Raw genomic sequence first — 24,499 nt, 5'->3', positions numbered from 1 at the left:
ATGACAATACAGACTTGAATTGAATTGAATTGCCTTTTGATTGAGATTTGTTTCACTCAACATCCATTTTCAAAAGAAACAAAAATAACTTGGAAAGGCAAAGATAAGTCTCAATCTTGTCTCAGTTAAAGTGTAATGACTGTAGCATGTCAGTGTAAATCCTGTATAAGATACAGGTGTTTCCAACAGTCCAAAAGTCTATTGCCTAAAACTAATGTTAGACTACTGTATTTCGATGGACTGTGCGGTGTGGGAGAGACCTCCCAGATTTTTTGACCAGCAGCCTCCATATTCTTAATCCGTCTGGTATTAACCGTGATTGGTCAGTGTCTCTATGTCTCTATGTCCGCATCTGCACTCTCAGTACACTGTTGCAAGAAAAAGTATGTGAACAATTTGAAATAACCTGGTTTTCTGCATTCATTTGTCATAACATTTTATCTGATCTGCATTGAAGTCCCAAGTATAGACAAACACAACGTGCTTAACCTAATATCACACTACAATAATAATATTTAATGTCTTTATTGAATATATCCATCTAACATTCATAATGCTCGTAGAGAAAGTAAGTGAACCCTATGGCTAATGGCTCCATTAAGAGCTTATTGGAGTCAGGAATTAGCAAACTTGGAGTCCTAACAATGAAATGAGATTTGAATGGTGTAGAGATACTGTGACCCATAAAAAACAATCAAACTTTTTGAATTTGCTGTTCACAAGAATCATCTGCTCATGTGAAACATGCCTCACAAAAAAAGAGATCTCTCCGAAGACGATCAAGAATTGTTGATTTGCATCAGACTGGAAGGGGTTACTGATCAGCAGCTTTCAGAAGCACTTGATTGAGGTTATTGCTGCCTAAGGAGGCTCAACCAGTTATTAAATCAAGGGTTCACTTACTTTTCCCACCATCACTGAATGTTAAATATGTGTTCAATAAAAACATGAAATATTGTGTCTGTGATATTAGGTTAAGCACATTGTGTTTGTCTATACTTGGGACTTAGATACAGATCAGATCACATTTTATGATAAATTAATGCAGAAAACCAGATCATTTCAAAGGGTTCACATATTTTTTCTTGCAACTGTACATGTATCTGAAGTTTCTACAAAAATAATTAGTTAAGTTGTAACATCACAGCTTTGACGTCTTGACTGTTCATAAGGGCACATTTTCTGAATATAGGCTGTGTGTGTTTCTCTGTTTTGATCCTTTCATGGTATTTATATAGTCCCTACCCAGATTTATAATCAAAAAAGATATAGCAGTCTCTCTTTTTACATTTTTATATGGGGCCACTGTTAAAGGTGGGAGCAGCTGAAGTGTCATTTAAAGTATACATTTATGAAACAGCAAAATTATTGTTACAAGTATTTTGTTAGTTATTCAGTTATTAGTATTTTTGTCTTTTTGTCATTCATTTAATTTATTATGAAAGGCTGCATATCAGAGTATGAGATATAAAAATATATATATGTGCACTGCTCCATTAGTGGTTGTTTTTCCCCTTTTTAAACACTGTCCTAAGACATATGCACATTCATTTTTTTCTTGATCAGGAAAGAGAGAAAATGTGATCTGTGCTGTATAAAAACATAGGGGGGATTTGATTTGATTATTATGCTTTTTTTGATTCTAAGTTAATAACTGTAATGCTCTACATGATTAAAAACGAAAAGAGAAGACACATTTTAATTTTGTAATGAAATAAATAAATATATAAAAAGTCAGTTTTTTTTAGTGAGTGGATATAGTGAATTTTGTGATCAATTAGTCAGCTTAGTTTTATTTAATGTTTATTTTTTTATTGCATATTTTTTTTAAAACCACTCCCTCTTACATCATCATCTGACATCACATCTTTCGTAACAAATATTAACATACAGCTGATGCAGACAACATATATTTCAGTGTGACAGTTATAACAAAAACACAAGAAACAGGGTAACAGAACTCACACAACCCATTTCATTGCACTGTGCACAATGCAATGTGACCTCCTGCAGACGTAAGTGCAACATTTCCCACAAAACAATCATTGATACATATAGTACAGATAAAAAATACATTTAAAAAGCATAGAATACGTTTCTTGCACACTATGCATTTATTTGTTTGGCTTCATTTGTCCATTATCATTATAAAGCACTGGTGGCTACTGGCTACTTGCTGTACACTTTAGGAAAACAATGTCCATATATGGAAACTTGGTTTGCTCCATTGTCCACAAACATATAAAAGGATCAACTACTGGTGCTTCAACAGTCAGGGAATTTGCATGAGCACGTCATCATACAAACAGCAAGATTCTAGTTTGAATACTCAAATTGTTGAAAAGTCATAACATCACATAAAGGTCATAGTCAAAGGCATGGAATAGGCTAAAGCATACCGTCAATCACTAGATACAGAGAAATAGTTCTGTCAATACTGGGCTTGTACTCAGTAGTTCAGTACAAAAATACAATTCTTCTTGCTTCCCAACTCGTGTAATGAACCCAGTCACTGCACCAGGTCGAGGCACTTCGTTTTCTTTTTTTGTAGACAGAAAATCATTATTTGACTTGGAGAAAATGGTATTATTTCATGACAGTACAAACACAAATCTCTGCAAAGCACTTAGCTGCCTGGTGCAGCTTTTCAGGGCTAAATTGCATTCTTGCTTTCCCAATGTTCATACTAGCTACATGAATCATGGAGTTTGAATAAAAGGAAAGAAGCAGTGCCAGCAGCTCCAAGACCACTAATGGGATATTGTGGACATGTCGAGAGAAGCACTGTTGATGGGTCGCTAAAGGAAGCTTAACGAAGAGAAACATGAGGTTTTTACAGCAGATTACAGCATCTCTATCTCCCAGTGTTGGCTTGGCCTCTCATCACTCTCTGGCATAATCACCACATGGTCTTTGTCGTAGGTTTTGCCACCTGTCAGAGAAAAAAACATGTTAACAAACTTATCTTGTAATGCCATAATGATAATAATAGAAAAAGTTGAAACTGACTTTTTACTGGCGGAATGTTAATAGTAGTTATTAATACTTTCCACAAGCCGACAGTTAATACAGTGGTTAAAATGCATTACTTTCACCTCCATCCTCCAGCTATCTATCTAGCTTTGCATTGTGGAACTGACAAACGTTCATAAAATCTAGGCTATCAATTCTAACTCTTATTTTGAAGAGGGTCGTTACATTTTTAGCATATTCAGGGAAGCATACTTGTTATAAATGCTTCATGCAGTCAGCCAATGAACATGTTTTTGTTTTTTTTCATACCTTTGACATCCAAAACGCAGCCAGGGAAAGTAAGGCTGGTGATGAGGCCTCTCAGCTGGGCCGTCCAGGTCTGGATAGGCTGTCGGGTCTCTGCCCACAAAACCACCTTCGATCCTGGCTCTACGTTGCCCATCACCTGAAGGCTCATGTTTGGGGACATCTACAGCACAGACACAAACAATGCATGATTAGCTCAATGTTTCCAAGTCAGATGACAGGGTCAGGTTTTGCTTTGCGAGTTGTTGCCAACATTATAACATATCAATCATGCGTTACCTTGCTCTTGATCAAGCCGTCGTGATAGAACCAGATGTCACTCATTGGTTCCACTTCAGCTGTCACCACCACTCGTCCTGATTTCAACTCCTCCGCGCCACCCTGGACGGACAAGTAGTGACCTCTCTCTTTGTTCTTGATGCGTAAATATCGGCGCTTCTGCAGGAGGCAAAACACAGATCATAGATCAGTGGCTGTTTTTATAACTAAATCACATTATTAAATACCAAAGAAATAACACAAGTTTGATGCAAATTTGACTCTCACTTTGCACTAGTTTGTCATTTTATCCTTTATTCAACAATGGTGTCAATTTTGCCATTTTAGATGTTAATTAAAGGACCATTGTGTGGGATTTAGAGGAATCTATTGGCAGAAATGGAATAAAATAATTTCTCTATCTTTCTTTCAGTCTTCATTAGTGTATAGTCACCTGAAACTAAGAATCGTGTTTTCATTAGCTTAGAACTCACTACACACACTATGTTTCACATCATGCCAGGTAATCAAATTTCACTAGTGATAGTGACTAATGTTTTCAAACATGTACTTTATGACTATGTAATTAAAAAGACTAATGTTATTATATGTAAAGATTACTAGTAAACAAACCTGTCTGACTGGGAACATTGAGCCAATCGTCTGTAGGGAGCTAAACTTCGGCCAATTTGTAATTTCAATTGGTCCCAGTAGGAATTGGCGCCCCCTGTAGTTGGTGTGTTCACATATCACCCAACTGCAAAGGAAGTGAGACAAAATTAGACATACCCAAAACAAGCATTTTGGTTTAGTTTAGCATGGTATTGCACTGTATCAGCTGACTATAAAGTCTTTCAAAAGACATCGACTCCATGTGGTTTATTTTATCTACCTCACTGTCATAAAAAGATAAGAAGCTGCAAATATGCAAATGCAAACACACAACCTGTCTCCCCAAGTACAGGCAGACACAGAGAGACAAACACGTACCAGCCTCTGTTGACTCTGACGGACAGAATGTGGTTGTTGAAGCCCTCTTCAACCATGCTGTGGATCTCAGTGTCCATGGTGATCTCTCTGCCCTCCAGACATTCAAGGCCAAACAGAGAGATGGAAGGAACTGAGAATGTCTAGACAGGGAGAGAAGGAGGTTCAGAGCACGAAGAAGGAAAGAGTACACAGCATTTTCTTATATGAATCATGTTTTCTCACCGTCGGCACGACCTTGACAGAACGGATGCTGCAGTTGGGTGGACATCCCATGCTGGTTAAATTAGGGTAGTCTCCTTCAGATAAGACATACAAGTTTCCAGAATACTGCTTATTCTCGTAGAGCACCCAGCTGAAATACAAAGAAATGCATTGGAAGGGTTAGGGTTAGGGCTATCATGGATATTCTGTTATTCACCATTATATTATTAAGCTTTTTGCACTTTATTCTTTACATTCTTTCTATTTTACAGACTTTCTCACCCCGTTTCCTTTCTCCTTGGATAACTGTAATGCTTTGGTAAATCTCTTACCTTCCCCCTGACACTCGGCAGGACTTGGTCAGTGTTTTTTCTGACAACTCTTCCTGGTTACGATCAAAGACGTGACACTCGCCTTGGAAGCCTGGCTGAGTGTACAGTATGATCTGATAGGCAGAGATAGAGTTGAAGAAAAGGAAAGTTAGAGGTCAGATTAACACATTTTTCATCCTAAAGCTTTTTATTTTTCGAAAAGATTTTTGCCTTATAGTCACTGCATGCAAACATGCTACTCCTGCAATGTTTTCTGCTCCGATAAAGGACTTTTTTATCTTCTTTCTAGCTGTCATGACTTATGACTCATCTAGGCCCTTCTGATGCAGTATACTGTAAAGTGTCTTTGGCTAAGATAAATCGTTTCATGGATGTTTCCCTGCCAAAAGAAAAAGTGGGGTTTTCCCTGCATGGAGCAAAGTTCACATCCTGCACATGAACCAGCTTGTGTCAAACATTTTTAGTTCAACTTTTTGCAGCAATGCGTGCTGAGACAGAGATGGGGCAGAGCAAAGAAAACTAAAAACTCAAAAAATGTGATTGTGGCTAGAATTAAATGTAGTTTTTAAATAATTAACTCAACATATATCTTTGCATGCGTTTTAAAAAACCCTGCTGACTCTATTTTTTCTCTAACTCTAAACTCCAAAAAGTTATGTTTTTATGAACTGAGTAGCATAATCCTGTCACAAAGTGTGCCACAAATCTGCACTTAAACTGTAATATATGCTAAAAGACTGGAATGCCTAAAACTGAGAAATTGCAGCAAAATACCTGATTCCTGGTACTCGAGTCGTCACTTGGAGCCTAAAAGTTAACACAACAAAAACATCCATTAGAAGGTCAATAAACTGATCAAATCAACATTTTGAAGACTTGACAGCGGTCCTCACCATTAGGATGGGTTGCACTGAGCAGATGCGAGTGTCCTGAGAACCCCAGTCAGCACAGTTATTATAGAAACCTTTCTCTAAGATGTACTGGTTACCAGAGAAGTCCACATGGGAGTAGGCTATCCATCTGCGAAGAGGAGGAACAATTACCTGGTTATTTTATTTCATTTTCCACTCCACTGAGTGATGAAGTACATATATTAAAGAATCTATGAACTTACGCCCCGCTGAGTACGTGGATGGAGCGTGTGGAGGTTTTGTACTCAAACAGCTCAACATCAGGAATGGCCTCCGTCACCTCGAAGCTGTTCTCCTCCTGCATGCCCTCCTGATCCTCTTCTGGCTGTTCGAACATGATCATCACCGGGTCTGTGAGGTCCTTCAGAAGAGCAAGAAAATGGGTTCACTTCACCTAAATTACTCTAAAAGCTGTGAGGATGAAAAACAATCTGGGCTGATACATATTTATGTATGTATATGTATATGTATATGTATATATATATAAAATGCCTGGTACAACTAAAGGTACATTTGTTTGGACAAAAATAATGATAACAATAGCTCATAAGAGTTTAATTTAAGAGCTGATATCTAGCCATTTTCCATGGTTTTCTTGATGATGATGATTAGAATGCAAGCACAGTAAAAACTTAAAAAAGCACTTTGCCTGTATATTTAAGTGAATTGTATTATTGCATACTGCAGAAGCCAAAAATAAATACATAAATCAGGTCAATCCTCCTTTTTAAAGAATGCTTAAGTAATTTATGCAGCAGGTCAGTTATGTTGCATGCCATTGTATTTTCATTACTTCATAGTATTGTTTGTGATTCTTCCCATGTAAATATGGTCTTGAGTTAATAAATCTGAATATAAAATTATAACTGATGTCCTGTGTTCTGGTTTCATGCTTTTTCACTATTTTACTTGTGGCGCTCAGTATCAGGACAACAAAGTTATTATAACAGTGCAAAGTCACTTTTTAGATTTGATAAAAATACAGTTATGTATGAGATAAAATTAGGTCATTACCGCAACAAAAGCAAACAAACAATTATGTACAGAAACAGAAAAAGAACAATTAATAAGACAAGATTAAGAGCAGTTGGCATGCAAGCAAAATGTATGTAGTTACTACAATCATATGGAGAGGAGTGCCTTTTTTTACACTGGGTGATATCATGTGACCTACATGTCCTTGGATTTCTTAAGCTGCTGGTCTAACTCAGGGTTATTTCAGTAAACTCAAACTAAAGCTCAAACAGAAAGCAGTGAAAAATAATGTCAGTAAACTGCAATTACATAGAAATTGTATCCTAAAATGATATGCTAAAAGGAAAGCCAAAACAAATTACATTCAAATAAATGTAAATTCTTTTTTTTTTGTGATCAATATTCAAAAAAGGGGACAACATAAATTTCCATAAAGTGACATTGAAGCACAGACATTGAACAGACTGGACATTCCAGGAGATGGCGCTGTGCCTCTTGACAAGACACTAAAGTATGATAGGAATGATAATAAGCTATTTAAAGATTAAACATGAAACATTATGGCCCTTCCCGTACAGTTCTCCAACCATTTATATGTAGCTGAAAGCTAACTAAAATGAAACTTCAATGAAATTGAAGATTCAAGAAAGTTGCTAATAATTATGAGCAATTTCAGGTTAAATCACCTATTTAAGCAATAATGTAATTGTTGGTTTAGTCAACATTGCAGAGTTTCTAATTCAGCCTGTACTCGAGCATTTTCAAAACAAACTCTTAAATCTGCAGTTTGTTTCCCTTTTGTTTGTTTTGAAACATTTGAATTATCACATATTAACAGAAAACAGTGCAGTGAAATATTCCATGTGACTTACTGCTCGTATGACTCTAGTGGAGCGCAGCTCGGCATCCTTCCCTCCCCACACCCTCCAGTCATGGTACTCTCCCTCCTCCAGCAGGTACTGGTGGCCTCGGAAGCCCTCCTTCTCGTAGCCCACCCAGCTGCAGCGACAGAGAGATTATTTTGAGCTATTTGACATTGGCTTTCAGCCCCCTCACCTGCATCGTGCAGCAGTGCTACTTAATCATTAATGATCACTAAGATGTCTTTTCACGGTTTAGTGAATACAAACATTGCAGAGCAGCACTTACATTCCTCCCTGTACTTTAAGGGAGCCGACATTGTACATAAAGGCTGTCTGCTGCTGGTCTGCTCTGGTCATGAAGTCTCTCATGTTTGTGGTTATGGTTCTCGATTTCCCAGAGAAGTACGGCTTGTCGTAGATCACCATCTGGAGGCAGAGAGTGTCATTTACAATCAGCACACAGATAACTTCCATTATTTCAGTAATCATGCATCCATATTAGTGCTGGTGGAAAAGCAATTCCACAGTTTGATTTAGCTGCAGTTTATTAGTAGTCTTTGTGATTTCTTACCTTTGGTTCACTCATATTTTCCACTCTTGGTTCACCCTATGATAACAAATAAATAGATTACTGTACTGCAAACAATCTGGATATACTATTATGCAGATTTGTGCATAACTTATAAGGGCTACTTACTACTTTAAGTGGATGTAGTGACCCCACATAGGGCTGTTCCACTCCCCAGGCCGCAGGGTTGGAGTAACCCCCCACCTCCAGGACACGTGGTATACCCTGGAAGAAGGGATGTGCGTACACGAGCCATCTGAGCAAGACAAAAGAGTTTTCGATTAAATTAAGCATTAATGACAAATTATTAATGTCAGAATAGCTCAGCTTTTCTCCCAACTCATATTTCTGAACTCACAGTCCAGCGTTAATGATGATGGAGTTAGCCTTGATGGGAAAGCCAAAAATCCTGGCATCTTCTGACGTGTCTCTGAAGATGACCTTCTTTCCTTCTGCGTTCTCTTCTGGGAAAAGACTGATTTCTGGGACGCTGTAGTCCTGAGGGAGGACAGATAGCATTTATTAATGTCATGTCATGGAGAAAATAACAGGTTGAAGGGGGATGACAAAACATATGCAATGTGATTATATGCAAATCATAATCTCAGTGTGAACAAAATGATTATCTCATGAGCAAAACACATGCTAGTAATTTGCTATTGAACCCCCTTACTAATTAACAGGTCTTATAATGAGCAGAATTATATTAGACAACAACTATATATTATTTTAATGTTTTCTGATGCTGTTTAAAGTTTGTTTTATTTATTTCCTCAAACATATCTATGTATGCTTTGCAGCTCTTGTAGCTTGTGTTCCTGCTTTGTTTTTTGCTGTAACATTGAAAAGTTGTGGAACAACAAATCTATAAGACTTCTACAGAGGCTGAGCAGCTACATTATTGGATGGAAGAGCTGGAAAAAAACAGTTGAAATCATGTAAACTATTTCAGAAGAAAATGAAACATTTACTTGGGCAGTTTGAGTTCATTGAGTAAACCACAACTGAAAATATTTGACATTTAATCCACTTTTGGAAGTTAGAGCAACAGGTGCTTGCTCCTACTTCTGACACTAGATGGTGCTCCTGAGTTAAAGAGCACATCATCACTGATAGTACCGTTTCTGAGAACTATTCATCCTTTTAGCACCAGACAACAGTGTTAAATAGATAAAACTCAGATTTTAATGTAGGGTGTGTGACAGTTATTTTTGGCATTAACAACAGAGTGAAGTGAACTTACTCTAACAGCTCTCCGAACAGAGCCGATGATGAACTTCCTGGCTGGTTTGGTTTCTGTCTTCTCATCACTTGTTTCTCCATTCTGCTCCCCGTTCTGCTCCCTGCCCCCCTGTCCGTTCTGCAGCTCCTCCTCTGGGGGGTTGAAGGGGTAGGTGAGCTCTATGTCTCCCTCATCCAGAGCGATCTTCTCCCCTTTGAAGTTAGGCTTCTCATACAGCACCCATCTAGGGAGCAAAATGCCAACATGGGGGCACAAGGTTACAACCTCTTATGAATTTATTTATCTGTGCTGCAGTTCTTCTGGGGATGCATTTATATAAAATATAGAGACTCCATTGAATGTTTTGTTCTGCATCACAACACTGCATCATTATTCTGAATTCCACCAAAACAGTGTTCACACACAGGGAGCTAAGTATCTCATTACTGCTCTCACGGAAGCTGCTGTTTGAACTGACACTTCACACAGCTGCTGTGGTGCTACTGAATAAGGGCAAGTGATGAGAAGATGTTGAATACAATTACCTAACAGAAGGCTGTAAGAAGAAACAACACTTTCTCCTTCTTGCAGATGAACTGGCATTACTGAGTCAGTTCACTGACTTTGTGTTTCTTCTCCACTTGCGCTCGTTACAGCAGGTTTAAGCTATGAGCATTATTCCATACTTGTCACACGGCTGTGGCTGCAGTGGCCACTAGAGCTGTCTTCAACTAAATAAACACTCATGCGATATTGTTGACTAATCGATTAGTTGATTAAGATCAGACAGAGGTGTAAAACTGAATTTCTCTACAAAGAATCATGTAAAAGCACAATTTATAATCTGTGAATGTCAGAGATAGGCTCATAAATATCTTGGAAGTAAGTTATTCAGTGTGAAAAAGAAAAAATGACTAAAGCAGTCTCCAGTCAAAAAGATTTGGCTTAAACATCACAATCTATTTGATAAGATTGTTTTGTATGTAAAACTGTCATCTAAACAGTAACTAGTAATTACGGCTGTTGAATTAATGTATGGAGTATAAGTAGAAAGTACCATAAAATGGAAACACTCACAGTGCACAGTGCTTGTACAAGTTTTTACTTAGTTTAAGTCTGGGGCCAATATGATACAAATTCCTCACCTATTAGTCTTTTATGACAGAATGAGCCGTGGTTTGGACAGCGCTGCAGTGTGTGATGCATGTGCTGACAGAATAATTATGTTGTTGTAGGAAGCCAAGCAAGTGTTGGTCTGGTTTTAGTAGTACAGGTCAGAGCAGTACCATCAGTGTTACTGCAGGTTCACACTGTTGGCTGGGTTTAATAAAACATTCCACATCTGAGGGGAGTGTGTGTTTAAGCTTGTGTGTGGGTGTGATAACTATTGAAGGCATTTGCATGTCCACAGAGCATAATAGCTGTTTTGTTTTGACACCACATGAGCGCATCCGGAGAGAGAGGGGATTTTTTGAAAAACCAGTGTTTAATTACACACCTCACATTTCAAGAGAAACAAGGTGTGAAGCGTTTTCCTATCTACCTTTGCAACTTTTAAGATCTCAGGTAGCCTCAGCTTTAACCGAGTGCCAAATATGTTGTGTGGCATGCGGAAAGTCTACTGTTATAAATCCTGAAAGTTACACTCTAGCAATACCAGACAGTCAAGGCAATCTGCTGAAAGTGAAAAATAATTGAACCTGGCTGCATGTGTTGTTGCACGTGGATTACTAAGACAGTTTTTTTTGGGGTCTCAGTTTTGTTTCAGTCACATGTATACCAATCCTAGCCTGGCAGCGCAAGACTAATGGATCCTCTCAGATCATTTTTGATTAGCAAGGGGCAACAAAGCTTGTGACATGGCACTGAGTAACATATGTAAGTTGGGGCAGTGCTTGGCCCGTTTTCAAGCAAGAAAAACATGACGACCTGGTACAAAATTTTTCAAACAACAGTGAACACACTAAAATGTGTGTCTGAAAACATTTAGGGTGAGAAATAGGTAAAATAGTAAGAAGAAATAGTGCATATGATATGCAATTTGCATGTGGTATTGGATTTTGCTAGAAAGAGCCCATTCCTAAATATTTGAGGTAACTACGTGTATGAACAACCACTCACCCTCCTCTGATGACTCTGATGGAGATGGTCTCCTGCAGCTCCCAGGGCGTGGCATCGGTGATATCACCACGCACTTCGATCCTCTGCCCGCACATCCCTGGTCGGTCAAAGATATACATCTAGAGAAATCATGGATAGATGTAAGAATAGATAATGATGCAGATTCACTATGTTGCTCTTTCCAGCAGGGTTTGCCAACACAGGTGTGGAGTCTGGCTGTGTGGCTGAAGGGCATTTTCCTCACTGTGCAGCTCTGCAGAATCACTAAAACAATTTTTTACTTTTAGTTCTTTGAGCAGAAGAATCTGATCTGAATGTTTGCAAAGGGAGACACTTATCATTTACTTAAGAATGACACAGTGGCAGATCAAATTACGAGTAATAACAGAAATTCACTGCAGGCAAGAGCTCGACCTCTGCTGCTGAAGAATACTTTATACGGTTACAGGAAATTAAAGAATGGAATATCATCTGGTGGCATTATCTTCTGTTTCATATCCAAGCATGAATCTTAAAATTTCATGTTCATCTCCTGAAGACATCTGATAAAATAAAGTACCAGTATGGTAGTAAAGTTGCACAGAAGCCATTCTTATTATTGGCATTTGCAGCATGCAAAAGCAGATTCTTTGCACAAATTAAAAAAAGAAATTTCAAATTCAATCAATCAGTCATCTTAAAAGAATAATTTTCTTCCTCTAGGACGCGCTTTGTTTCTTGAGGCTGAATTTGACGACAGAAGCGTCTTAAATAACCTTCCCTTCTCCTCAGTACTGACACGTTTTGTCCATTTAGTGCCGAGGCCCTGGAGCATGGAAGAGTACCTAGAAGCTGATCCTAAATGTCAGCTCCACCTCTAGCATTTAGGATAGTTCATAGACAATCTGCAGCAGCATGCAGGAGCAGGCTTGACATTTAAAAGTTAATAACGCATGTGGCCTGGAATAGGCATAGGCATGCAGTTTAACGGTATTAAGCAGAAATAATACAGAAGATTTCAGGGATTATTCTGGTTAGCTGTGAAGAACAAAGACAGTCTGCTACCTCTATTGAGAAAAGGTTACGAAATAGCAATTAAGGGAAGACACGTGTTATACCCGAAAGAAAAACAAAGTAGAGTGAAAGTTTTGTAATATCTTTTTTCCCCCTCAGGTAAACCAGTAATATTTTCTGTGAATGGATGATAATTAGTATCATGCCAGACCACATTAACAGTTGACACTGAGATTCACAGGAAAGCTCTGGTAATAAACAGCTGTCCTGCATTTTCTCTTATGATTGAATTTTGCTGTAAACAATGTGTCTTAAGGGGAAACACTACAGGTAGATAGGGTGAACAAATTTAGCTATTAAATATCACCATGTCACTTCCAAAGATAGCTACTTACATAACAATTTGTGACATTTTAAGTTAAAATATGCAAATGATGCATCAAATGCTAACTTTTAGTGAACTGTAGAGGAATCTTCAGATGCAAATGGACAACGTGTAGCAAAATAAACACCTAAATGTGTATTTTCTTTACACTTGTCTCCCCTCAAAAATAGATCTGTAATAAGAAGTGCATTTTATCTTACAAGACCCCTATAGCCATAGTAGCAGTGCACTTTGAAACAGGGTGCCTTCAGCTAAATGCTATCATCAGCATCCTAACCAGCTCGCAATGACAATGGTATCATGCATCTTTAGCAGGTGTAGTGTTTTCCATTTTTACCAATTTAGTTTAGGGTTTTAATATACCAACACATGCCAAGTGTTGTGAAAATTTTAAATTTGACCTGATGATGGCCTGATTAAAAATCTGTGCGTCCTTAAAGTCAATAGTATTCATTCTCAGGATCATGGTTATCTTTAGTAATGGTGGTGGTAAACTTGAGAAACTTCTCTGTCGTCACCTTTCTGTTCTCCAGACGCTCTAATGAATGTGTTCTGTCTGTGCCATTTGTCAGCACAAAGATTAAAGTTTATCTAGACAGCGTTAAAGAAAATTGCAGCAGCATTCAAAGTGATGATATTACTTCCTGGTAATCAATGACAGCAGCTGTCAGCTTTGAATGTGAACTTGCGGAAGCAGCATGTGAAGTGTTCATCAAGGCTGAATGTTGTGTGGAGTCTCACCTTTCCTGGACGAGGATTGAGCTTCCCATGTTCCTTCTCTTTAGTGAGCTATGGACAAAGCAAACATACACATTTTAGCAAAATTTCTAATACATATAGTACTTAAGAGTGCTTTTCCTGACATCGTGAAGCAGTTTATGAATGAGATAAAAGCTCAAGTTAAAAACTGAGTAAAGTACAATGTTAAATAAATAAATATTAGAGGAATACTGTCATTAGTATGACTTAAACATGTGACAGAGTTGTACTTTCGAACCAATTGATTATCATTTGAATTTACATATTTTTTTGACCAACTCTTATCTGACCTCCGAAATCATTTTAATGACACCCTGTTTGCAACGTGTTATTTTACACATGCCAGACAATCCAAACATGGTTGATGTTGATGTCACCCTGTCTGACAGGTTCTGGGGGCGTCAGGGAGGTGAAGTGAAGAGAGGACACACTCCATAACAGAACAAGAACCTCATTGACAGGTGGGAATGCTAAACATTCCTCTCTTGTACCTGTTTGACCTGATGCATTCTAGTACTACCCCCACTAATAACAACAGCATGAGCTCACCTTTAAATCTGCAGCTGGTATGCTGCTGGAATTTTAGGATGTTTGCTTGTGCAACTTAGAATGTGGCAACAGGTTAGCACCACACAATTTGCATATAGATTTACCAGAGGGATGGTGTGTTGGGGCTCAAGTATCACTTGGCATCTACTCTTTGGAAGCTCTGTAGGAAACCGGTTATCATCTGGGTCAAGTTTCCAACCAAAGAGGGCCTCATACAGAAGCTCTTATTTCAACAGCCCTCAGTGTCCGACCCTGCTCCAGTTTACTTTAGAAAACATTTTTAATTCAAAACATGCTGAGAAAAATAACTTATCTCAACTAAATTAAATTATCCGTATAGAATACAAGAGCTTTTGGTCTTTTTAAAAGTACTACAGAGCACCTTTCTACACTTCAGGTGCAAGCAAGCTGAGGGGATGAATGGTGCCTATTCAGACCTGACCTGTAGTAAATAAAAGAGTGACTCATTACTGTTCACAGACACACTGTGCCACAGGTTTCCCACCACAAAGCTTTTGACCCTCCAGAGTAGAGATACTTTAGTATATAGTAAATACAAATCTAAAAATGCTGTTAAAGATACAGTGAAGATACAATGCTATGGTATTGGTGCACATTGGTATATTGGTATATGAAACTACAACATCTAAGAAGTTCATTGAAACCAACCATGTAGTAATGTCTTGTGGGGAAGCGGTCCAAATACAGCTCCAAAAACTACATTTTGGTGAGGAAAAACTGGCACACCCAACCTTCAAAAGAGGTTGCTCTAACCTCAAAATATGTGAATAAAAATAGTTCTATGGGTTCTGTCAACTCTCCCCATTACAGACAAATATCTGTAATTACAAGCTATCCTCTTAAGAAGGGGAAAAAAGCAATTAATTGTGATCACTCACCGCAAATTGTGTGATTAATTAGTTAATCAATTGACAAAGAACATATATTTCATGTTTAAACTGATAAAATGTGGGTTTTTTTGTAAATGCTTTTTGTTTTTATTTACAGTTTATAGTGTCCCAAGTTGTTTGGAATCGGGTAGTTGTAATTGTTACGCATAAACAGTAAACTAGTTCCACTTATATGCTTTACCAAAGAAAAGAGCAAAGCAGTCATATTGGCCACAAAAAAAGAGCCATTTATCCGAACAATAATAGTCTTTTTTAAGCAGGGCTACAAGATGCCTTTATCAGATAAGAACATACATGTTGTATATGAAGTCATTTATCAGTTATTTGTACCTGGAGAATATAAAACTGCCTAGTGTTATTGAATGATTTAGTAACAGGTAAAAAAAAAAAGATTTTCCAACTTGGTTGACAATAGTTTTGTATTCTATTTCGATACTTTTCTTTGCCTATGTTGTCATAGAATATGCTGCTGTTGCATAATCATAAAGACTGAAAGTCAACATTTGCATTTGTACAGCCTGTCGTACATGTCGTGAGAGTATGTTGTCTTTGAGTTGACAAACCTGAAGCAAAAAGGCGACTGACAAATGTTGAGACATCAGCGGAGTATTGACAGGGTGACATAACCGGACTGAGACACTTGAGTTGGTTGCACAGGTTTTGCTTACAGGTAATTTGCAGGACAGTTTTGGTTCTTGGGGGGCGTAAGTCACGATTAGAAGAGGCCAACTTGACTGAAAGCCTTGCTTGACAACTCTATCATCAGTGCTATAGCTGTTAGGTAAAGACAGCTTTTTCTTCCATGCAGCCCTCACTCTTATGGTGTCGGTCAACAAAACTTTCATCATCCCTTCTTTACATGAATAGAATCAGATAAAAGAGTCTGCTGTTTTTTTTGCATTTTGCAATAATATTCAAATGCAATGATGACATTCACACATCATCACATTTATTCAACTTTCACCTGTCCAGCTTGTAAACGCACTTCCGTTTACTCTCTTAAAGTATGTTTTCTGCATTTATATACTTCCTTTTTAACTTCACTCCTTGCCTTCACTATACAGCTCAAAACAAGGTCAAACAGCTGCATCATTCATGAAGAGAGATGTGTTTACTGCTGCATTCATGCCCAATCGAAACATAAACTCCATCACACACTTTTTCCCCTTCCGTTCCCTTCCCTCCCAGCAGCCTGGGAACACGAGCTGATCTCCCATAAAATGTGTTACCACAGATGGAATGTGCAGTTTCAGCAAACCGCATATTCAAAAAAACAATCCAAGAACATGCTGCATTTAATGATGAACAAATAAAATAAAATCTCGTCACAAATCATTTCTTTGACACCTTCTCTCGCCCTGCAATGTTCAGGTATCTCACTGTCAACTCTACTTAATCAAACATGAAGGAAACAAACAGAGAAACGTGAAGATGAATACAAAAAGCGAGGTGTGGCCCTGTCTCTGCAGGAACAGACAGATAGTTGGGATGGGTGGGGAGCTCAGTGGAGGAAAAAAAACACAGAATGTGTTCTGCAAGAAATAAATGATTGAGAGGCCTAACGCCCACCAGCTGAGAAAGTGTCACTGATGGTTTAAACGCATGGAGGGGTTTACAGCACATAATCCTGTTAATACTTCCACAGACATATGTACAACAGTCCTGCTGCACGTTTAACATTCCTTTAAAGTCGTGTAAGTGTGCTCTGAATTCTATCTCTCCCCGGGGGAAGTTCACTTCTACAAACAATAGGTAATCCATTTTTCTTCTTTCTTTAACTTGACAGCAAAGCAGGATGAAGCTGTAAAATACATCCCTGTTCACACACTCGCATTGTGCTCACAACAGAACAATTACACACTACTTTTACTCATAAGAGCCACTTCATTGTTTGCGTCCCTTTGTACAAGACAGTAGTGTATATAAATACATACACATTATTATATTAGTCTGTGGAAACTGTTTATTATGTTTGTATTTGAGAACATACCTCTGATTCTAACAGTGGCATTTAGATTAGATATCTAGTGGAGGAAAGTTTCTACACTGTAAAAATCTGCCCATTTTAGTAAAATATAAGCATAAAAACTAGGGATGCAACTAACAATTATTTGCATTATTGATTTATCAGCAGATTATTTTCGTGATTAATCTTTTTGTCTTTAAATGTCTTGCTTTGTCAGTCCAAAACACAAAGATATTCAGTTTAAACAAGAGAAAAAGCAAAACATTTGTATTTGAGAGGCTAAACAATGATTACCTGACATTTTTGCATGAAGAATCTTGCGATTGGCAATTATTTGTCAATTGACTAATCCACTAGTTGACTAATTGTTGCAGCTCTAATCATAACCTCTAGTGAAATTTCATCAGCCTTGTTAGTTTCAACCCAAGTGACCTGACATTCATCAATCAACAAACTATTACCGAGGTGGCTCCCTGTACTCAGATGCTCATCAGTCCTGCTGTGAATTCTTTACATAATAGGACATTTTAAAAGTTCCCCATCTGAAAAATTCTGAGAAACTTGTTCTCCTGCAGAAATATTTCCCCTGGCGGATCTTTAGAAACCCAAACCCATTCTCTGAAGTATCAGTCTCAATAGCTCAGTCAGTAATTTGAGTTGTCGCCAGGCTGCCTGCTTTGGCCTGGAAAAAAAAGGAGGTGGTACAAACATCCTGTGCAAACATTTGTATTATAACTACACAGGACAGCTGTAGACTAATGACTAGTTACACTTCTAGAATCCAGCTGACACTCCTTTTGTATGGAAATAACACCACCACAGCATCATTAAAAAAGTGCAATCTGGTTTTTAAGGGTCCCCTCAGGGGTCAGCTTTGCTGTTACCATGTTTCACAACTATTAGCAGGTATACCTGCCCTCGCAGTCTATAATGTTTAATTATAATGGTTAACAGTACAATTTATGTGGGTCGTTTTGTGGTTTCCTTGCAGAGGTGTAAAACAGGAAGAACAACTGAGTGTGACAGTGAGCCACAATTAGTTTGACAAAATAGAGATAATCGCTACGTGCACACATGTGAGAATATGTTCTCTCTTAACAATAAAAATAATTTTAAGACATGTCCAATCAGCAAAGACTTTCACATGAATTCTTGCATGTGAGAACAAGTGCACGCATGCATAAACACAGGATACACACCCTCTTCTGTGATGTTAAGTGTGAAGAGCATGTACTTGACAGGAGGAGTTTGGATCCCACTGATGACACTTTGATTTTCTGCCAATGCATGACTACTAATAGGGCCCTTTTCACAACACTCCAGTTTTACTGGAACCAACAGTGACCATTTCCACTTATAATGGCTGTTTGTGCTCCACAAATATTTGAATTAAGATTGCATCTATTAATTGCACATGTGACATCATGTGACGGTGCATGGACACCAACAAAACCACACAAAGAGGGACATTTCCTGTGTGCACAACAAACCACACATGAAGTCATCTCTCTCGCCTATTGCAACCTGACCTGCTATTTGTCTTTTTGTTTTTGTTTTTTTATAACAGCGAAGAGACTAGATCTGAGGCTTAGAGCTGGCAACATAATAAGTAAACACAGATACTGTACAAAGGCAGAAATATGTGTAGAGGATCTTCCTGTCTTATGTTGTTACCATAGACGCAGCTACCATTTCAAGTCTCCCATAACCTTCAACTGACTTGCAAATGTGCAGGGTAGACTTCCCTTTTTTCCTTAAAACAAATTCAAAGAACTTTCTACTGCATTCTTCCACTTACCTTTGCCTTTAAGTGCAGAAAAAATAAATAATTATAGAGCACATATTTCCCTGAACTAAGGCCTGCTCTTATATAAATTAGTTCTACAAGCTAAACACCAAAAGGTGGAAAATCTCCACAACATCATGCTTGTGCAACCCAATGTGAAGTTAAGCTGGTTTGTTATATATTTAAAGCTGAAGTAGGCAGAAAACTGCAAAAAAAGGCAAAAAAAACAAACACTTCTACCACCTGCAGCTATCTGTCTCCCCTGACTGTCTGAGGCCCCTCCCACCAGATGAGCACGGGTTGAGTCAATATTCATGCTAGGCTAAAGGCTAACCAGCACTACAGCACTTTTTACAGCAAATGTCCACTCCCTAGACAAAAACTAGTTTATTTGTCAAAGGCTAGATTTTATAAAGCCTAAAAACTGAGTCAAGAGGAGGTGCATATTCAAATCAGTTGCAATATGCTCGAAGGTTATTTTGAAATTGTTATCAAATGACACCAAAATGTCATCTAACCAATCAAAAATAATAATAAGTATAATTCATAACAAACAATATTAGTGATACTTACATAAGCATCAGGGAAGGCTCTGTATTTGGAAATTAAATTCCTCTCAGACTCAAGTTCTTGGCTCTGGAACTGAGGCCCTCCGTGCATACTGTTGAACAATGAAGTCTGCTGGACTCCTGCAGTGCCCTCATTACTGAAGCTCCTCTGCAGGATGGGAGTGCCCAGTACTCCAGTACCTACACCCATCCCCATCCCCATCCCCATCCCCATCCCCATCCCCATCCCCATCCCCATCCCCATTCCTGTCCCCATTCCTGTCCCCATTCCTGCCCCCATTCCCTGTGTCTGGCCAAACACAGATAAGGGAGAGTCTGTGGTGGTGAATGGCCTCTGGAGGTCTATGGAGCCGGTGGGGCTGCGAATGCCGGTGGGGCTGCGAAGGCCGGTTGGGCTGCGAAGGCCGGTTGGGCTGAGAAGGCGGGTGGGACTGTTGCTGGAGGGCGGGGAGCCGATGCCCATCAGTGGAGGCCGACTCATTCGAGCGTTGGAGTCGTCAACCCCGGTCAAGGAGCCCGAGGAGGAGGATGAGGAGTTCAAAAGGAAGGAGAGACGTTCAAAGCGGGATCCCGCTTGTTCTGTTCCTGTGTTAACTTCGCCAAGTTCCTTCAGTCCCACACTTATGCGATCCTTCGAAGGCCCCGTTTCAGGTAGTGAGCCAGTGCGGTAGAGCTGGCGATGGGCCTTTCCATTTTCTAAAGTCTGATCAATGGATGCTGACCTGTGGCTTCCAAAGATGACGCTGTGGTCAAGGCGAGAACCAGTGCCAGAAGATGGAAGCAGTCCGTTTCCATTCAGCACTGGCGATTTTATTTCCTCAGGAGAAGAGTCAGAGGATTTTCTCATTACTATACTGTTGGTATTTGATGCTCTCAGGGGCAAGTTCAGGCCTCTTCCAGGCTGCTGCGGGTCCTGCTGGTGAGTAGAGCAAAAAGTGTCGGTACACCAAATTGCAAACAAAAGAAAAAACAAACACATGTTCTCATGTTCCTAGAAAGTCATGCAGATTGTTTTGGTTTTATTTGTGTCCAAGATTTCTGGCTGCACAATAATATTATAGAAGAAAATAGAATTGTGTTTGTGGGGCTGAATGCACTAAAAACTTTTATCATTACATTTATTTTCCAAATCAGCAGTCAAAATATAAATGTTAAAAATGTGATTAAAAGCAAATCAAATTTTAAACAGTGAGAAAAAATTTGAAAATTCCACACAGACCTGATTTAAAAAAAAAAAATCTCTTTAGTGTACATTTAAGTCCCATGCTTCATGCAATTTAGGATTAGTTGAAGTCTGTTTCCATTGCATTTTGTTTTTTTAATCAACTTTTCCATCAACAACTCCAAGACTAATTTTATATTACAATACGATAGTGTATATATATATATATAATGTATCTTATTTACAGCATTTCCACCTCTTTTTTATTGCCAAAAAAACAACAACCAAAAAACGTAAAAACACTCAACAGTAAAACTTGCACAACTATAAAAATTGGACTTAATATAATAATTTATAATGATATACTAATAATAACATTGATATAAATAATAAGTCCTGAGCCTACATGTAGATTTTCTAAAAACAATTTAATCCTAATTCAAGATGCATCGGAGATATGAAGGTTTTTGTTTTGTTTTTATTAAGAAAAGAGAACAATATAAATGTACTCTACCTGCTGGCTCTGCTTCATCAGCTGCAGTGGTGACCGAGTGTCTCTTTGGGTGGTTTTCTTCAGTCCCAAATCAGCAGGCAGAGTATAAAGTCCTTTGAGGGACTCAGCAGGGTTGCTTAGTGCTTCCACCTTTGTTGTGGGCTCGGTTGCAGGCGCAGGAATGTCAGGGGTGACAGGGCTTGGAGCATCCTCGACAATTGGTGGCAGGGAGGACATGAGGACTGGAGCAGGCCCACGTATGCCCACGTTCCTGGGCCTGAAGGAAGGTCCCATGTTTTTCAGGGTATCCACCAGGCTATCCATTTCGGACTGATAAGGAGATTCTGCGTCAGGGGAGGAAGGGGGGGTCGAGGGTGGAGCTGCAGGTTCGGAGACCAGCTCCACAAGTGTGGCCTGGAAAACTCCAGTAAAAAGGGATGAGTCGTCGTCGTCTTCTCTGAAATTGTCAGTGACGTCTAGGCTGCTTTGTTGTGCAGAAGAGAAGCCGGACACAGGGAGCTGATGTGAGTCCCAGCGTGACTTTATCCACTCTGACTCTGCCTCTCCCTCTCTCTGTCCCTCTCTTTCACCTGCAGGTGCAGCAGGCTCCTCCTGCTCCACTAAACTCCTCCTCCACTCATCTCTTGGTGCTTCTGCTGGCTCGCTCTCATAGCTCAGATTAACTTTGGTCATGTCACTCAGCCTGTTGCCAAGACTAATGTGTTTCTCTGAGGGGGAGGAGAAGGAGAAGGAGGGGGCATTGCTGAGATATTCGTATGAGGAGGCATTGGGGAGAGCAGAGGAGGTGGAGGAGGAGGAGGAGGAGGAAGAGAAGGAGGAGGTACTGGTGTAGGTGTCAGACAATAAGTAACTTGGAGAATCAGAAAAGGAGAAATCCTCAGTTTTGTGTGGTTTATACTGACTAACCCCCTCAAATCTATTTCTCCATTTGTACTTGTAGTCGATATCTGTTCCATTTGATTCAGTGACAGTGGTGCTTGTTCTGCTGAAGTCCACTGTATCCTGGCTGTCCTCAGTGGTGCTAGTTTTGCTGAAGTCCACTGTATCCTGGCTGTCCTTAGTGATGCCGGTCTCACTGATCAAGGATACTTTACGGAATCGAGATTTGGATTCATCTTCTTTGGGGGGAGATGAATTCCTTATAATCAGTTTGGTGCTCAGGCTGCTGTAGCCTGAATTCATTTCGTCAACCGATTCCTTGTCAGCTTCAGGTGGCTGATTTTCTGAAGCAAATTCTGCTGAAGCTAATGGGGGTGTCCTTGACTCTGTCAGGGACCTGGATAAATAGAGGAAAAAAACAGCAAAAGATGAAAAAAACAAAACAGAACAAAAGTCTGATTTAACAATTGTAACTGGTCCATAGTGTATCAGGAACTGCAGTGCCCTAAGGGTGTGGCGGTCATGCAATGCCAACAATGCAAATGATACAAAGAAACTTTCCATATCTTGACCTGCAATGTCAGATAAAGTTCACAAAGATATCATATTTGCAACAGCAGTTTGACTGATTTCTTATCTGCATTTCTGGTCGATAATGATTTAAATAATTAGTATTTCTTGAAGAAACTGGATTCATTCATCTCTGCACATTAGCATAACCCTGTCAGTTGACAGTTCAGGAACATTCAATGTCAACACTCCATTTACACCAAATCATCTGTGACAGGCAAACTATTTAGCTCAGCACTCTGTGTTTTCTTTTCCTGTGCAGCACTCTTTAACACATAACACGCTTGCCTAGCGAAAATGAAAGCACTAACAGCAAAGTGGCATCAGATATGACTGAACTGCTACATAGGTGTGTGTGTGTGTGTGTGTGTGTGTGTGTGTGTGTGTGTGTGAGTTCTTCATTAAGGCTTGATTATAAGACTGACAAACTGTAAATTGACATGAATATTTATGTTAGAAAGTTGAAAACACCATACAGAGCATGTTAGTTGGTGACATATATAAGTTTAAAGGGGTACTTTACTGATTTTACACATGAATTTACTTGTCTTGTGGAGTACTGCTCAGTTTGTGAAAACAGCTGTACTGTATTATATCTGTTGTGGCTCTGGGGGGAGCTTTTCAAACTCTGATGATGTCATCAGGGTTTTAGCAACTTGGGGCATTACTTAAAGATTTATAGCAGAACATCTGTATCAAAAATGGAGGGTGTTGGTTGTGAAAAAGTTGACATTTAGCAGTCTATTACAGGATTCTATCCAGTTAAATTATGGGAATTGTAGTAGTGTTTTGGAGTTTGACACAAAAAGGAGACTGGAGAGAATCTGGATACCTCTGCATCTGCTGTTTAAATTTTGATCTTTTCTTTAATATGTTGTTTGTAAGTCCTCCAACCTCCTAAAAACACAATACTAGATCAGCGAACTACCCATTTGAGTCAAAACATGAACCATGGTATAACCACCAGATGTTATACGATGCTTATCCAGAAGCAAAAGATCTTCAGTTGCACCCTTAAGCTGGTATTCGTCCTACTGTTATTAGTCATCCGCCTCTAAAGAGCCCAATTCTTAAGTTGCACAAACTCTGATAACTTAAGGGTCTATATTTTAAGCAAATAAGTTGAGAAAATTGGGAACTATTCTGTTGTTCAGATAATCAAAACTTTTTGTGTTTACCAGAGGTGGTACCAAGTAATTGTTTACAAAAAAAATGCTGATATTCCACTTTAATTTCATAGAGCATGGTTTATCTTTTCCATTGTCGACATGAAAGCCTTTAAGTCTAAGTGTAAAGTATGATAATTGCTGTTCTTTACTTTTAATTTGATTTGTGGAGTCTTAAAAGTACTTATATTTGCATATAACAATAATACATTTCATCATCGTATGTTTGCCAAACCAAATAACGAAAAAAATCGAATGTCAAGATGCCATCATCAGACAGTAACTCTGCAGTGATCAGTGAAATATTTGACCTTTGATATATCATGCATTACAGGAAAGATTCAAGGAGTGGTAAGATTATAAATCCTTTATTTAAATGGCAAACTGTGTGGGTGACAAACAATAAAAGGTGAGAAGGCTGTGAAACTACACAAAGAATGTACACTGTGACTCACTGTCTTTACACAGGTAGCACCCATGAAAGTGATGCCCGGGGTGGATTTTTCAAAGGTCATGAGAATATAATTGCCCCAGTGAGATACTGAACAGCAGTTGCTTCTTTACAAAAAG

General features: G+C 38.9%; 1 protein-coding gene across 1 annotated transcript; it reads right to left on the bottom strand.

Annotated features, from left to right (window-relative positions):
• Positions 1-1,790: 1,790 nt before the first annotated feature.
• On the bottom strand, positions 1,791-22,496 carry LOC131985297 (beta/gamma crystallin domain-containing protein 2-like). Its single transcript, XM_059350342.1, has 20 exons — positions 21,315-22,496; positions 19,643-20,554; positions 13,840-13,887; positions 11,721-11,839; positions 9,621-9,843; positions 8,736-8,875; positions 8,507-8,633; positions 8,381-8,416; positions 8,096-8,235; positions 7,819-7,945; positions 6,175-6,332; positions 5,954-6,080; positions 5,835-5,867; positions 5,061-5,173; positions 4,750-4,879; positions 4,528-4,667; positions 4,171-4,294; positions 3,559-3,717; positions 3,283-3,442; positions 1,791-2,932 (listed from the first exon to the last, which is right to left on the bottom strand). The coding sequence occupies exons 1-20, from the start codon at positions 22,494-22,496 to the stop codon at positions 2,844-2,846; spliced, it is 4,287 nt and encodes a 1,428-aa protein (XP_059206325.1). The 3' UTR covers positions 1,791-2,843.
• Positions 22,497-24,499: the final 2,003 nt, after the last annotated feature.

This window comes from Centropristis striata, chromosome 14, assembly GCF_030273125.1.
Source record: "Centropristis striata isolate RG_2023a ecotype Rhode Island chromosome 14, C.striata_1.0, whole genome shotgun sequence".
Classification (NCBI taxonomy): Eukaryota; Metazoa; Chordata; class Actinopteri; order Perciformes; family Serranidae; genus Centropristis; species Centropristis striata.
The sequence above is the reverse complement of the archived record's forward strand: the minus strand, read 5'-3'. Positions and strand labels throughout refer to the sequence as shown.

Bases quoted from the DNA above. Each gene is read 5' to 3' on its own strand.
- LOC131985297 (XM_059350342.1), bottom strand. From the start codon at position 22,496: ATGAATTCAGGCTACAGCAGCCTGAGCACCAAACTGATTATAAGGAAT. The intron at 6,333-7,818 runs GTAAGTCACATG...GCTCTTCTGAAG, and splicing joins CCACTAGAGTCATACGAGCA to GACCTCACAGACCCGGTGAT. The intron at 6,081-6,174 runs GTAAGTTCATAG...TCCTCTTCGCAG, and splicing joins ATCCACGTACTCAGCGGGGC to ATGGATAGCCTACTCCCATG.